Source organism: Oryza glaberrima, plastid (assembly GCF_000147395.1).
Source record: "Oryza glaberrima plastid, complete genome".
Taxonomy (NCBI): Eukaryota; Viridiplantae; Streptophyta; class Magnoliopsida; order Poales; family Poaceae; genus Oryza; species Oryza glaberrima.
This window is the reverse complement of record NC_024175.1, coordinates 97,501-112,500: the sequence shown is the minus strand read 5'-3', so window position 1 is coordinate 112,500 and position 15,000 is coordinate 97,501. Positions and strand designations below refer to the sequence as shown.

General features: G+C 33.5%; 12 protein-coding genes and 1 non-coding gene across 13 annotated transcripts in view; 9 read left to right on the top strand and 4 right to left on the bottom strand. All coding sequences in view use genetic code 11, as the record gives it.

Annotated features, from left to right (window-relative positions):
- The window catches only part of rps15 (ribosomal protein S15), a 273-nt gene extending 92 nt beyond the window's left edge, over positions 1–181 (top strand). Inside the window, exon 1 of the mRNA in view lies at positions 1–181. This exon is cut by the window's left edge and continues 92 nt beyond it. Within this exon, the coding sequence (YP_009034153.1) occupies positions 1–181 (181 nt within the window).
- A 123-nt stretch (positions 182–304) lies between these two features.
- Positions 305–1,486, top strand: ndhH (NADH dehydrogenase subunit 7). The gene has a single exon. The coding sequence runs from the start codon at positions 305–307 to the stop codon at positions 1,484–1,486; it is 1,182 nt and encodes a 393-aa protein (YP_009034152.1).
- Position 1,487: 1 nt separating this feature from the next.
- ndhA (NADH dehydrogenase subunit 1) lies at positions 1,488–3,607 on the top strand. The gene is made up of 2 exons: positions 1,488–2,037; positions 3,069–3,607. The coding sequence occupies exons 1-2, from the start codon at positions 1,488–1,490 to the stop codon at positions 3,605–3,607; spliced, it is 1,089 nt and encodes a 362-aa protein (YP_009034151.1).
- A 94-nt stretch (positions 3,608–3,701) lies between these two features.
- ndhI (NADH dehydrogenase subunit I) lies at positions 3,702–4,244 on the top strand. The gene has a single exon. The coding sequence runs from the start codon at positions 3,702–3,704 to the stop codon at positions 4,242–4,244; it is 543 nt and encodes a 180-aa protein (YP_009034150.1).
- A 242-nt stretch (positions 4,245–4,486) lies between these two features.
- ndhG (NADH dehydrogenase subunit 6) lies at positions 4,487–5,017 on the top strand. The gene has a single exon. The coding sequence runs from the start codon at positions 4,487–4,489 to the stop codon at positions 5,015–5,017; it is 531 nt and encodes a 176-aa protein (YP_009034149.1).
- A 209-nt stretch (positions 5,018–5,226) lies between these two features.
- Positions 5,227–5,532, top strand: ndhE (NADH dehydrogenase subunit 4L). Its single transcript has one exon. The coding sequence runs from the start codon at positions 5,227–5,229 to the stop codon at positions 5,530–5,532; it is 306 nt and encodes a 101-aa protein (YP_009034148.1).
- Positions 5,533–6,012: 480 nt separating this feature from the next.
- psaC (photosystem I subunit VII) lies at positions 6,013–6,258 on the top strand. Its single transcript has one exon. It carries the CDS (start codon positions 6,013–6,015, stop codon positions 6,256–6,258), a length of 246 nt encoding a protein of 81 aa, YP_009034147.1.
- Positions 6,259–6,377: 119 nt separating this feature from the next.
- ndhD (NADH dehydrogenase subunit 4) lies at positions 6,378–7,880 on the top strand. Its single transcript has one exon. The coding sequence runs from the start codon at positions 6,378–6,380 to the stop codon at positions 7,878–7,880; it is 1,503 nt and encodes a 500-aa protein (YP_009034146.1).
- Positions 7,881–8,053: 173 nt separating this feature from the next.
- Positions 8,054–9,019, bottom strand: ccsA (cytochrome c biogenesis protein). The gene has a single exon. It carries the CDS (start codon positions 9,017–9,019, stop codon positions 8,054–8,056), a length of 966 nt encoding a protein of 321 aa, YP_009034145.1.
- Positions 9,020–9,101: 82 nt separating this feature from the next.
- Positions 9,102–9,181, bottom strand: GN06_pgt153. The gene has a single exon. It is a non-coding gene; the product is annotated as a tRNA-Leu (tRNA).
- Positions 9,182–9,863: 682 nt separating this feature from the next.
- On the bottom strand, positions 9,864–10,043 carry rpl32 (ribosomal protein L32). Its single transcript has one exon. The coding sequence runs from the start codon at positions 10,041–10,043 to the stop codon at positions 9,864–9,866; it is 180 nt and encodes a 59-aa protein (YP_009034144.1).
- Positions 10,044–10,867: 824 nt separating this feature from the next.
- Positions 10,868–13,072, top strand: ndhF (NADH dehydrogenase subunit 5). The gene has a single exon. It carries the CDS (start codon positions 10,868–10,870, stop codon positions 13,070–13,072), a length of 2,205 nt encoding a protein of 734 aa, YP_009034143.1.
- A 409-nt stretch (positions 13,073–13,481) lies between these two features.
- On the bottom strand, positions 13,482–13,754 carry rps15 (ribosomal protein S15). The gene has a single exon. The coding sequence runs from the start codon at positions 13,752–13,754 to the stop codon at positions 13,482–13,484; it is 273 nt and encodes a 90-aa protein (YP_009034142.1).
- Positions 13,755–15,000: the final 1,246 nt, after the last annotated feature.

The window sequence follows — 15,000 nt, the reverse complement described above, 5'->3', positions numbered from 1 at the left end:
TTTCACCAATAAGATACGGAGACTTGCTTCACATTTGGAATTACACAAAAAAGATTTTTCATCGGAAAGAGGTCTCCGAAGACTTTTGGGAAAACGTCAACGTTTGCTGGCTTATTTGGCAAAGAAAAATAGAGTACGTTATAAGAAATTAATCAGTCAGTTGGATATTAGGGAGCGGTAATTTCATCGTTCGAATTTTTTTTCTTATTTTATTAGTAGTCTNNTTGCATTTTGATGAGCCTCGTTTTGAGGAATTCATGGAATAATCCATTTTCATGGAATAATGAATTAAGGAAGAAAGGATATGAGTCTACCGCTTACAAGAAAAGATCTCATGATAGTCAATATGGGCCCTCAGCACCCATCAATGCATGGTGTTCTTCGACTGATCGTTACTCTCGATGGTGAAGATGTTATTGATTGTGAACCCATATTAGGCTATTTACACAGAGGAATGGAAAAAATCGCGGAAAACCGAACTATTATACAATACTTACCTTATGTAACACGTTGGGATTATTTAGCTACTATGTTTACAGAAGCAATAACGGTAAATGCACCAGAATTCTTGGAGAATATTCAAATACCCCAAAGAGCCAGCTATATTAGGGTAATTATGTTAGAATTGAGCCGTATAGCTTCTCACTTGTTATGGCTTGGACCTTTTATGGCAGATCTCGGTGCGCAGACTCCTTTTTTTTATATTTTTAGAGAGAGAGAATTAATATATGATCTATTTGAAGCTGCTACAGGTATGCGAATGATGCATAATTACTTTCGCATCGGAGGAGTTGCTGCCGATCTGCCTTATGGATGGATCGATAAATGTTTAGATTTCTGTGATTATTTTTTACGAGGAGTTATTGAATATCAACAACTTATTACACAGAATCCCATTTTTTTGGAACGAGTTGAGGGAGTTGGTTTTATTAGCGGAGAAGAAGCTGTAAATTGGGGCTTATCGGGCCCCATGTTACGAGCTTCTGGAATACAATGGGATCTTCGTAAAGTTGATCTTTACGAGTCTTACAATCAATTCGATTGGAAAGTCCAATGGCAAAAAGAAGGGGATTCATTAGCACGCTATTTAGTACGAATCGGTGAAATGAGGGAATCAATCAAAATTATTCAACAGGCTGTAGAAAAAATTCCGGGGGGCCCTTATGAGAATTTAGAAGTCCGACGCTTTAAGAAAGCAAAGAATTCCGAATGGAATGATTTTGAATATCGATTTCTTGGTAAAAAACCTTCACCCAATTTTGAATTGTCAAAACAAGAGCTTTATGCAAGAGTGGAAGCCCCAAAAGGTGAATTAGGAATTTATCTGGTAGGAGATGATAGTCTTTTCCCCTGGAGATGGAAAATTCGTCCACCCGGTTTTATTAATTTGCAAATTCTTCCTCAGCTAGTCAAAAAAATGAAATTGGCTGATATCATGACGATATTAGGTAGTATAGATATCATTATGGGAGAAGTTGATCGTTGAAATGATAATAGACAGGGTACAGGTAGAAGCTATCAATTCTTTTTCGAACTTGGAATTATTAAAAGAAGTCTATGGACTGATATGGATTCTACCCATTTTGACCCTCTTACTGGGAATCACAATAGAAGTACTCGTAATTGTGTGGTTAGAAAGAGAAATATCCGCATCGATACAACAACGTATTGGTCCTGAATATGCTGGCCCCCTGGGACTGCTTCAAGCTATAGCAGATGGAACTAAGCTACTTTTTAAAGAGGATATCTTGCCATCCCGAGGGGATATTCCCTTATTTAGCATTGGACCGTCTATAGCAGTCATATCAATTTTATTAAGTTTTTTAGTTATTCCTTTGGGATATCGCTTTGTTTTAGCGGATCTTAGTATTGGTGTTTTTTTATGGATTGCCATTTCAAGTATTGCTCCTATTGGTCTTCTTATGGCAGGATATAGCTCAAATAATAAATATTCTTTTTCAGGTGGTCTACGAGCTGCCGCTCAATCTATTAGTTATGAAATCCCATTAACTTTTTGTGTACTAGCAATATCTCTACGTGCGATTCGTTAAAATAGGATCTTTTTCCTCTGAAATTCATTGAATATTTATCCTCCTTTTCTTATTCTATATTCAGGTTAGTAAGTTAAACTAGATAGCTATATGAGTGAAACAAAACTGCTTATTAATTTGTAGTAAAAAGAAAAAATCTCATTTCCTATGTACAAGAAAAAATGGAAGTAAACATAAGCGGTGTAAATTCTTTACCCCAAGGTTGAGATTTTTTGATTAGTCATCATATCTTGAAGCGGGCAATAATAAGGGATTCCCGATACAGAAAGTTGTAATCATAAGGGAATAATAAGGGATTCCCGATACAGAAAGTTGTAATCATAAGGGAATCCATCAAAAGTTAGTGAGGGATTAGAAACACTAAAGTACATAAAGGATTAGTAATGAGGGAATCTAAAGCATTAGATATTTTTCCTCATAAAAGGAATCATAATAAGGACTTGAAATTGGTGGAAATGAGCAAGTAGTACTTTCTTCGGATTCCGATCCAGAGTATGTTCCCATTCACTTGTTAAGGAAATGGCTATCAAGAACGAATTAACCCTTTATTCCTTTTTTCTTTTTAAATACCCCTCGGGGAAAGAAGAATAGGACAAAAGATATGGAATGCAATACAAAAAAAAAGATCTTTATTTATTCTTTCCGTCGTTTATCCATATTCATACAGAATTCTTCATGAACTAATACCCAACTCTTTTCGTTTATTAATTGTTATAACGAGTGTTTTATTCCAAGATTAAGTTATTGCTGAACAAAGAAAAAGTACCTTTATATTATAAAGGATGAGATGAATTCCGAAGCGTTTTTTATTATTCTAGCAGACAGAATTCCTTTGGTCTAATTTAGGACGTTGAAATCGATTTTATCTTAGATAATTCTAACTACGCCCAAGAAGATAATAACGAAATGAAACAGTACTTTCCTTTTTTCTGATCATAGAGGAGCCGTATGAAACTAAGGTTTCATGTACGGTTTTGGAATAGCGGTGGGAACTGTGATGTTATCGTCGACTATGATTATCCAACAGTTCAAGTACAGTTGATATAGTTGAAGCACAGTCAAAATATGGTTTTTTTGGATGGAATCTTTGGCGTCAGCCCATAGGTTTTCTGGTTTTTCTAATTTCTTCTTTGGCGGAATGTGAAAGATTACCCTTTGATTTACCAGAAGCGGAGGAAGAATTAGTAGCAGGTTATCAAACCGAATATTCTGGTATCAAATATGGTTTATTTTATCTTGTTTCTTACCTAAATTTATTAGTTTCCTCTTTATTTGTAACAGTTCTCTACTTAGGCGGGTGGAATTTGTCTATTCCCTATATATCCTTTTTTGGATTTTTCCAAATGAATAAAATGGTTGGAATTTTAGAAATGACAATGAGTATCTTTATTACATTAACTAAAGCTTATTTATTTCTCTTCATTTCTATCACAATAAGATGGACTTTACCCAGGATGAGAATGGATCAGTTATTAAATCTTGGATGGAAATTTCTTTTACCTATTTCCCTGGGCAATCTCTTATTAACAACTTCTTCCCAACTTGTTTCACTATAAAATAAGATAATACAATAACAGTAAGAATATTTTCAACACAAAAGTCCTCTCAAACAAGAGAAAGAAACATACCTTTTTCATAGATATTTCGAATATGTTCCCTATGGTAACTGGGTTCATGAGTTATGGTCAACAAACAATACGCGCAGCAAGGTACATTGGTCAAAGTTTCATAATTACCTTATCCCACACAAATCGTTTACCTATAACGATTCACTACCCCTATGAAAAATCAATTACATCGGAGCGTTTCCGGGGGCGAATCCACTTTGAATTTGATAAATGTATTGCTTGTGAAGTATGTGTTCGCGTATGCCCTATAGATCTACCTCTTGTGGATTGGAGATTTGAAAAGGATATTAAAAGGAAACAATTGCTTAATTATAGTATTGATTTCGGAGTTTGTATATTTTGTGGTAATTGTGTTGAGTACTGTCCGACAAACTGTTTATCAATGACTGAAGAATATGAACTTTCTACTTATGATCGTCATGAATTGAATTACAATCAAATTGCTTTGAGTCGGTTACCAATCTCCATAATGGGAGATTACACAATTCAAACAATTAGGAATTCAACTCAAAGTAAAATAGACGAAGAAAAATCTTGGAATTCAAGAACGATTACTGATTACTAGAATTTTTTTGTTAGAATCCAAAAGTTCTTTACTAACTAGAAAGAAAAACGAATACCTACTGCTTATTGCAAATTATTCCTGATTTTAAACCAGAGTAGATTTTCGTGATGTGATTTCTAACTATAGAAAGAACTTATATACAATATACAAAAAAATTTCCTAATCCCTTTTTTCTTCCTTGAATCTTTTAGTTTTAGTCAGTTCATGAAAAAATTTATACTATTAATTTCTTCTTATCCATAATGGATTTACCTGGGCCAATACATGAAATTCTTGTGCTATTTGGGGGATTTGTTCTTCTACTAGGGGGTCTAGGGGTGGTATTACTTACCAACCCAACTTTTTCTGCTTTTTCGCTAGGATTAGTTCTTGTTTGTATATCCTTATTCTATATTTTATTGAATTCCTACTTTGTAGCTGTGGCACAACTTCTTATTTATGTGGGAGCTATAAATGTCTTGATCATATTTGCCGTAATGTTCGTAAATGGCTCAGAATGGTCTAAAGATAAGAATTTTTGGACTATTGGAGATGGGTTCACTTCACTCGTTTGTATAACTATTCCTTTTTCACTAATGACTACTATCCCAGATACGTCATGGTATGGAATTCTTTGGACTACAAGATCAAACCAAATAGTAGAACAGGGTCTCATAAATAACGTTCAACAAATTGGGATTCATTTAGCAACCGATTTTTATCTTCCATTTGAACTCATTTCCATAATTCTTCTAGTTTCTTTAATAGGTGCAATTACTATGGCTCGGCAATAAGAAATACTTAGAATGAGTCAAAATTATAAGAATTTCAAATCTAAAATAAATCACTAAAGAACCACAATTTTGATTTAGTAAAACCCATCTACTGCCAACAAATACCTTCTTTTCTCTTTTGTTGTGTAATTGTTCTATTCTAATTAATTCAATCGGTTCAATTCTTGTCCCCATATTGAAATGAATCGAGATTGATAAGGAGTTAGTTAATGATGTTTGAGCATGTACTTTTTTTGAGTGTCTATTTATTTTCGATTGGTATCTATGGATTGATCACAAGCCGAAACATGGTTAGAGCTCTAATATGCCTTGAACTTATACTGAATTCAATTAATCTAAATCTCGTAACATTTTCTGATCTATTTGATAGCCGCCAATTAAAAGGAGACATTTTCGCAATTTTTGTTATAGCCCTTGCGGCTGCTGAAGCAGCTATTGGATTATCCATTCTTTCTTCCATCCATCGTAATAGGAAATCAACTCGTATCAATCAATCTAATTTTTTGAATAATTAGACATAGAATCTTCTAAACAAAGGGACACATATAATAATAATATGAAATATTAACATGAATACTATTTATTATTTGATGAAATATTAACATGAATACTATTTATTATTTGAGAATATCTATTTTTTGAGTAGGTTATTCCATAGTATTCTTTTTTACTTAGTTGAATTTTTGCAATTCATTGATATTGCAATTTGAATATTGCAATAATTTATATTGAAAAGACGATAGCCAATTTATTGGCTAATTCGAATTCGTATATACAATTCGTATAATTATGATTGTTGAAGCCCAAAATTCAAGTCTCTTGGCTCTTTTCATGCTTTCTCACAAACGGATTAAGAAATATATTGCATTATTTGTTGAAGTTTGGATAAACCATTGCTTCGTCTGGTGTCTACAATACATTTGATTGATATAGTACTAATTTCATTTTGACCAGATCGAAAATTTTTATGTTGAAAAGGAAAATTTATAGATCCAATGTCACATTCCGTAAAAATTTATGATACATGTATAGGATGCACTCAATGTGTACGAGCTTGTCCAACAGATGTATTAGAAATGATACCTTGGGATGGATGTAAAGCCAAGCAAATTGCTTCCGCGCCAAGAACCGAAGATTGTGTGGGTTGTAAGAGATGCGAATCCGCCTGCCCAACAGATTTTTTAAGCGTCCGCGTTTATTTAGGACCTGAGACAACCCGCAGCATGGCTCTATCTTATTGATACGTTACAAAAAATTCCACTTGAATCGTCTGATTCCTCTTTACCGAAGAAGCCTGTGCTCAAAATAATCGAGCACGGGCTTTTCTGGTCAAAACGTATCTTGTCTTTATCACTTTATCATGAGTTCTTTTCCTTGGTTAACAATACTTGTTGTTTTGCCGATATTTGCGGGTTCATTAATTTTCTTTTTACCTCATAGGGGAAACAAAATCGTTAGGTGGTATACTATGTCTATTTGTTTATTAGAATTCCTTCTAATGACTTATGCATTCTGTTATCATTTCCAATTGGAGGATCCCTTAATCCAATTAAAAGAGGATTCTAAATGGATAGATGTCTTCAATTTCCACTGGAGATTGGGAATCGATGGACTTTCATTAGGATCTATTTTATTGACAGGATTTATGACTACTTTAGCTACTTTAGCAGCTTGGCCGGTTACCCGGAATTCCCGATTATTCTATTTCCTGATGCTAGCAATGTATAGCGGTCAAATAGGATTATTTTCTTCGCGAGACCTTTTACTTTTTTTTATCATGTGGGAGTTAGAATTAATTCCTGTTTACTTACTTTTATCCATGTGGGGGGGGAAGAGGCGTCTCTATTCAGCTACAAAGTTTATTTTGTATACTGCAGGTGGTTCCATTTTTTTCTTAATCGGAGTTCTAGGTATGGGCTTATACGGTTCCAACGAACCAAGATTAGATTTGGAAAGATTAATTAATCAATCATACCCTGCAACATTGGAAATACTATTTTATTTTGGCTTCCTTATTGCTTATGCTGTCAAATTGCCGATTATACCCCTACATACGTGGTTACCAGATACCCATGGGGAAGCGCATTACAGTACATGTATGCTTTTAGCGGGAATCCTATTAAAGATGGGAGCATACGGATTGATTCGGATCAATATGGAATTGTTACCTCATGCTCATTATCTATTTTCCCCTTGGTTAGTAATAATAGGAGCGATGCAAATAATCTATGCAGCTTCAACTTCTCTTGGCCAACGCAATTTCAAAAAAAGAATAGCCTACTCCTCCGTCTCTCACATGGGTTTCATTATTATAGGAATTGGTTCCATAACCAACATTGGACTCAATGGAGCTATTTTACAAATATTATCCCATGGATTTATTGGGGCTACACTTTTTTTCTTAGCGGGAACGGCTTGTGATAGAATGCGCCTTGTTTATCTCGAAGAACTGGGAGGGGTTTCTATCCCAATGCCAAAAATTTTTACCATGTTTAGTAGCTTTTCAATGGCTTCTCTTGCCTTACCAGGAATGAGTGGTTTTGTTGCGGAATTAGTAGTATTTTTTGGACTAATTACTAGTCCAAAATTTCTGTTAATGCCAAAAATGCTAATTACTTTTGTAATGGCAATTGGAATGATATTAACTCCTATTTATTTATTATCTATGTTACGACAGATGTTCTATGGATACAAGCTATTTCATGTTCCAAACGAAAATTTTGAGGATTCCGGCCCGCGAGAACTCTTTCTTTTAATCTGTATCTTTTTACCAGTAATAGGAATCGGTATTTATCCAGATTTTGTTCTCTCGCTATCCGTTGACAGGGTAGAGGCTCTGTTATCCAATTATTATCCTAAATAGGATTTTTTTTCTTCTACTAGTCCGCTCTAAAATTCAGAAAAAAGTAAAAGAGTCTAATTAGATCTATCTCGAATTTTTGAGAACCCTTTGAGAAGGCGTTCAAGGGGTTCTCAAATCAAACACAAAAATGGAAGTTTTTTCCATTTCATTAAGGTTTTATGTTATGTAATCATTTAGATGGGTAATGTAAATGAACCATAACTATGTAAACCTATTCCTAATAGATTGATACCAAAATAACAGATCCAAATTATAAGAAATCCTATGGAAGCTACAAATGCTGACTTCGTACCCTTCCAATTTGGATTTGTTCTACTATGTAAATAAATTGCAAATATGGTCCAAGTAATAAATGCCCAAGTTTCTTTAGGATCCCAATTCCAGTAGGATCCCCACGCCTCATTAGCCCATACTGCTCCACAAAGAATACCTATGGTTAAAAGGGTAAACCCTAGACTAATGACACGATAACTCCAAGAATCCAAACGCTCAATTAATTGATATTTGTAATAATTTGGAAATAAAGGAAAAAAGGTGCTTTTTAAAGCACTTCTTTTTGCATAGAAATATTCAATCTCATTAAAGAAAAATGTTTTAAGCAAAACATTTTTCTTCTTTTTCGAAAAGAAATCTAAATTCTTTCGAAATCTAATCATTAGAAGAGCGGCGGATAATAAGGATCCGCACAAAAGAGTCGCATAGCTTAGTAACATCATACTGACATGCATCATTAACCACTGAGATTGTAGAGCAGGTACTAGTATTGTGGATTGATGCATTTCAGTTAAAAGACCCGACGTGGCAAAGCCTTGCGTTAAAATAGTACTCGGCGTAGTTATTGTGCTTAAATCATTTTTAGAGTTCTGTATCTTAGGAATCATATGAAGAATATACAGAGCCCATGAAAGGAAGATCAATGACTCATATAAATTACTTAATGGAAAATGTCCCGAAGAAGCCCAACGAGAAACTAAGAATCCTGTTATACAGAAAAAAGTGGCTATCATTCCTTTTTCTGACGAATCACGCAATCCCCCAAGTTCACGAACTAATAAGGTTATTAAATGAATCGTAATCACAATTGAAATTGTTGAGAAAGAAATATGAGTTAGTATATGTTCTAAAGTTGCAAATAGCATAAGGAGAAGGTCCCATTACAAAATTGGAAATTTCGAATTGAATCCATTTTATTTTATAATCTATTGTATTCTTTTTCGAGACTGCCGCCACTCGGACTCGAACCGAGATGCTTGAGCACTGCTTCCTAAGAGCAGCGTGTCTACCAATTTCACCATGGCGGCTAAGTTGAAATAACAGGTTTATTAAAAGAATATTAAGTTATTTTCTCGCGAATCGTCGAGATTGGAAGATTCCATAGAATTTAGGACATTAGAATCTTCATTAAAATAGACTTCGTTTGGTAGTATCGTTGCGAATTTTTTAACAAAAAAATTCTTGCTTTGCCCAATAGAAACTTTGAAAGAGTTGGAACAATTTTTTCTCAGTTGCAATATAGAACTAATTTTTTTGTTAATTTAGGATAAGATAGGTAGAAGTTGTAAGTCTTATTGCAGGAATACTCTACTTTTCATAATAGAATCCCCTAGAACCTTTGAAAGAGTTGGAACAATTTTTTCTCAGTTGCAATATAGAACTAATTTTTTTGTTAATTTAGGATAAGATAGGTAGAAGTTGTAAGTCTTATTGCAGGAATACTCTACTTTTCATAATAGAATCCCCTTTTTTTATTTATTATACGGATTCTATTACGAAAAGTTCATTGATAGGAAAAGAATATTTAGGTCACAGTATACCAAAAACCCTTTTTTTATATATCAGAGAGGTTTGTTCTAAGAATATTGTACCGAGGAATTCGACACATAAAAGTAAACTCATTAATTAATCCTAATTATTCCTAATTATTCATATTAAATAATTGGAATTTTTTGGGGATAGGTCAATTCATATTATCCCAAAACCCTATTATTTGTTTGTTTGTTGCCGAGAAAAACCCTTTGGTTTTGGATGCTCGCTGACGCCAGAAAATGATCTTGATTTTGCTAAAGAATAAGATTGTACTATGGAAAAATAAGTCTTTTTCTTCCAAAGATTTTTACGAATACGCTTTTTTGACATCGAAGTACGTTTTTTTGGAACTGCCATTCAAAAAGGAAATTACTTTTTTCTAGTTGTATGTGAAAGACATCTATTGCCGCAAATCAATCCATCTTTCTTCTTTTTCTTTTTCTTAGTATTTATACTTAGATACTAAAAGATATTGAAATTCTGAATTCTTTTTTACTTCATTTTGTCTAATGCGGATAAGACAAGAGTTTTTTAACATATTATATATTTTTTTTAGACTTTGTTTTAATAATATAGAATATATACAAAGGTTTTCTATTTAAATCAATTTATATTTCAAGTATACTCTCCATATACAGATATAAGGTATGGGGGCCTATCCCCCATATAAGACGGGAGGATAAAAGGAAGGGAAAATTCAATCAAATAGTTAATTAAAGTATTCCAGAATTGAATTCCAATCAATTTATAAGACGGGAGGATAAAAGGAAGGGAAAATTCAATCAAATAGTTAATTAAAGTATTCCAGAATTGAATTCCAATCAATTTGAGTTACGAAACAAGGGAGCTGCTTCATTTTAATACAAAAAAATATTAAAGTAAAATGATTCAATCTTTTTTTTGTATTTTAATAAAAGTCCTTCTTTAGGTAATAACTAGGTAACGAAGTTATTTCATTAACTTTTTGACTTTAACCAACAAAACCTATTCTTATTTTTTGATTGTTTCAATGAGAAAATTTTTGAAAAATTAAGAATTCTAGTATTTTTTTATTCCTTCAGAAATAGTTTTTAATTCCTTCAGAAATAGATAAGAATTAGTTTGGTGAATCGGAAACTTTTTTCAATTTTATAGAAAAATTGAAGTAAAATTTTCAAGTAAAAATTGCAATTTCTTTTCTTATGGAACATACATATCAATATGCATGGGTAATCCCTCTTCTCCCACTTCCAGTTATTATGTCAATGGGGTTTGGACTTTTTCTTGTTCCAACAGCAACAAAAAATCTTCGTCGCATATGGGCTTTTCCTAGTGTTTTACTTTTAAGTATAGCTATGGTATTCTCAGTTCACCTGTCTATTCAACAAATAAATGGAAGTTCTATCTATCAATATCTATGGTCTTGGACCGTCAATAATGATTTTTCCTTAGAATTTGGATACTTAATCGACCCGCTTACTTCTATTATGTTAATACTAATTACTACTGTAGGAATCCTGGTTCTTATTTATAGTGATGATTATATGTCTCACGATGAGGGATATTTGAGATTTTTTGTTTATATAAGTTTTTTCAATACTTCCATGTTGGGATTGGTTACTAGTTCCAATTTGATACAAATTTATTTTTTTTGGGAGCTTGTGGGAATGTGTTCCTATTTATTGATAGGCTTTTGGTTTACACGGCCAATTGCAGCGAGTGCTTGTCAAAAAGCTTTTGTAACTAATCGTGTAGGGGATTTTGGTCTGTTATTAGGAATTCTAGGTTTTTTTTGGATAACAGGTAGTTTAGAGTTTCGGGATTTGTTTAAAATAGCTAATAACTGGATTCCTAATAATGAGATTAACTCCTTGCTTACTATTTTGTGTGCTTTTTTATTATTCCTTGGTGCAGTTGCGAAATCGGCACAATTCCCTCTTCACGTATGGTTACCCGATGCTATGGAAGGACCCACCCCCATTTCAGCTCTTATACACGCAGCAACTATGGTTGCTGCGGGGATTTTTCTTATAGCTCGACTTCTTCCTCTTTTCATATCCCTACCTTTGATAATGAGTTTCATTTCTTTAATAGGTACACTAACACTTTTCTTAGGAGCCACTTTAGCTCTTGCTCAGAGAGATATTAAAAGAAGCTTAGCCTATTCTACAATGTCTCAATTGGGTTATATGATGTTAGCTCTAGGTATAGGTTCTTATCAAGCTGCTTTATTCCATTTGATCACTCATGCTTATTCGAAAGCTTTATTATTCTTGGGATCCGGATCTGTTATTCATTCAATGGAACCTCTTGTTGGATATTCACCAGATAAAAGTCAGAATATGGTTCTTATGGGTGGTTTAAGAAAATACATTCCAATTACAAGAACTTGTTTTTTATGGGGTACCCTTTCTCTTTGTGGTATTCCACCTCTTGCTTGCTTCTGGTCCAAAGATGAAATCCTTAGTAATAGTTGGTTATATTCACCCTTTTTTGGAATAATAGCTTCTTTTACTGCAGGATTAACTGCGTTTTATATGTTTCGGATATATTTACTTACTTTTGATGGGTATTTGCGTGTTCATTTTCAAAATTACAGTAGTACTAAAGAGGATTCGTTGTATTCAATATCGTTATGGGGAAAAAGGATATCTAAAGGAGTCAATAGAGATTTCGTTTTATCAACAGCGAAGAGTGGAGTTTCTTTTTTTTCACAAAATCTATCCAAAATTCATGGTAATACAGGAAATAGGATAGGGTCCTTTAGTACTTCATTGGGGACTAAAAACACTTTTGTCTATCCTCATGAACCGGGAAATACTATGCTATTTCCTCTTCTTATATTACTGCTTTGTACTTTGTTTATTGGATCTATAGGAATCCATTTTGATAATGAAATAGGGGAATTAACCATATTATCAAAGTGGCTAACTCCCTCAATCAACTTTTTCCAAGAAAGTTCTAATTCTTCCATAAATTCATATGAATTTATCACTAATGCAATTTCTTCTGTAAGTCTAGCTATTTTTGGTCTATTCATAGCATATATGTTTTATGGATCTGCTTACTCTTTTTTTCAGAATTTGGATTTAATAAATTCCTTTGTAAAAGGGGGTCCGAAAAAGTATTTTTTCCATCAACTAAAAAAAAAGATATATAGTTGGTCATATAATCGCGGTTATATAGATATTTTCTATACTAGGACCTTTACCTTGGGTATAAGAGGATTAACCGAACTAACGCAGTTTTTCGACAAGGGTGTCATTGATGGAATTACCAATGGAGTAGGTCTTGCTAGTTTTTGTATAGGAGAAGAAATTAAATATGTAGGGGGAGGGCGAATTTCGTCTTATTTATTCTTTTTTTTATGTTATGTATCTGTGTTCTTATTCTTTTTTCTTTCTTAAGGAATTCCCCTATCTCCTGCCTAAGTAGCTTTCCTATTTGCCGATTTTTTCCATTCCTCTGTGTAAATAGCCTAATATGGGTTCACAATCAATAACTGCCTAAGTAGCTTTCCTATTTGCCGATTTTTTCCATTCCTCTGTGTAAATAGCCTAATATGGGTTCACAATCAATAACATCTTCACCATCGAGAGTAACGATCAGTCGAAGAACACCATGCATTGATGGGTGCTGAGGGCCCATATTGACTATCATGAGATCNNGTAGACTCATATCCTTTCTTCCTTAATTCATTATTCCATGAAAATGGATTATTCCATGAATTCCTCAAAACGAGGCTCATCAAAATGCAAAATCTAAGACTACTATAAGACTACTAATAAAATAAGAAAAAAAATTCGAACGATGAAATTACCGCTCCCTAATATCCAACTGACTGATTAATTTCTTATAACGTACTCTATTTTTCTTTGCCAAATAAGCCAGCAAACGTTGACGTTTTCCCAAAAGTCTTCGGAGACCTCTTTCCGATGAAAAATCTTTTTTGTGTAATTCCAAATGTGAAGCAAGTCTCCGTATCTTATTGGTGAAACTGAATACTTGAAATTCAACAGAACCCCAGTTTTCTTCTTTTTCTTCTTTAACCATAAATCCAAAAATTTTTCTACCTCCTTTCTTTTTCATGTATTTTTCTGATCAGGAAAAATAAAAAATTATGTCAGTTATTTTGAAGTTATTCTAATCTCGTACACACAAAAATTTGCAATTATTCATCTACTACTGGAATTTGGATTTATTTTATCGATGCAAATTGGATTTGGATAGAAGGGTACATTCTTTTATTTTAGATAGAAGAAAAGTTTCTTCTATCTAAAATAAAAGAATTTTGCTGATTTATTTATTGCTATATCCAATTTATGGAATTGATACACCGTTTAATTGATATCATTTAGCAAAATGAAACATAGCATATGCATCCATCTTTCGGCTCGAGAATTTCACGGGATAGAGATATGGTATAAGAAATAGGCTATTAAGTAACTCTAAATGAATTGTGGATACATCTGTATCCTTAACATACTGAAACAACTGCCATTATTCGTATCAAACCAATAGCGATTCATACAAGTTAAATCTTCTAATCAATGGTGGGCCAATAATGAATTTTTTTGCATATGTATTAAGACGCTTGGCCTGATTTCGAAATTGTCCAGAGTTTTTTATGTAGTTTTCATTGCAAAATGATGGATCTCCTTCCGTAACTTTCCAATTACGAGTACGAGAATTGAAAGACATGAAAATTCTCAATTCTCTACGGCGTCTAGGAGATAGATAGAATATTTTCAGGAACAAGAAAACCAGAAGAATCTTTCTCTCTATTCACTACCATTCCGCGTCTTCGACTTCTATTAGTTTCTTTTCTTCTTTAATGCAATAGCTATAGTTTGATATAGAATCCATTTCTCAAAGTAATGGAAACCTTTCTCTTATAGGAAATGGTTCGAAAATCGCTATTCCACCTTTTAGGTATCGTGAAAAGTGATACCTGTGAAGATCGTGCATTTCAGTCACATTCAGATCCGTTTTTTGAGTCCATGATATAACCAAATTGGATGGATCTTCCACCCGTTTAGCTAAGAAAGAATAGATGCAGAGGTGGATAATAGATCGATATGAAGATCATGAGCTGCCCCATAATGAAACCACCAGGAGTCGCGAATATCTCCTTCTTCCCTAATCCAAGATTGGAGAAAGAAGATCTAAGAGGGACCCATGGAGAATGTGGTCAGAAACCCATAATAGAGTCCGACCGCAACGACCGAATTAATTATCCTCATCGAGAAACTTAGACTACTAAGTAGAAAAGATTTGAAAATCATGGCATGGGTCTCCTTTTTTTCTTTCTTTAGAGTTTTCTATATGCACAATT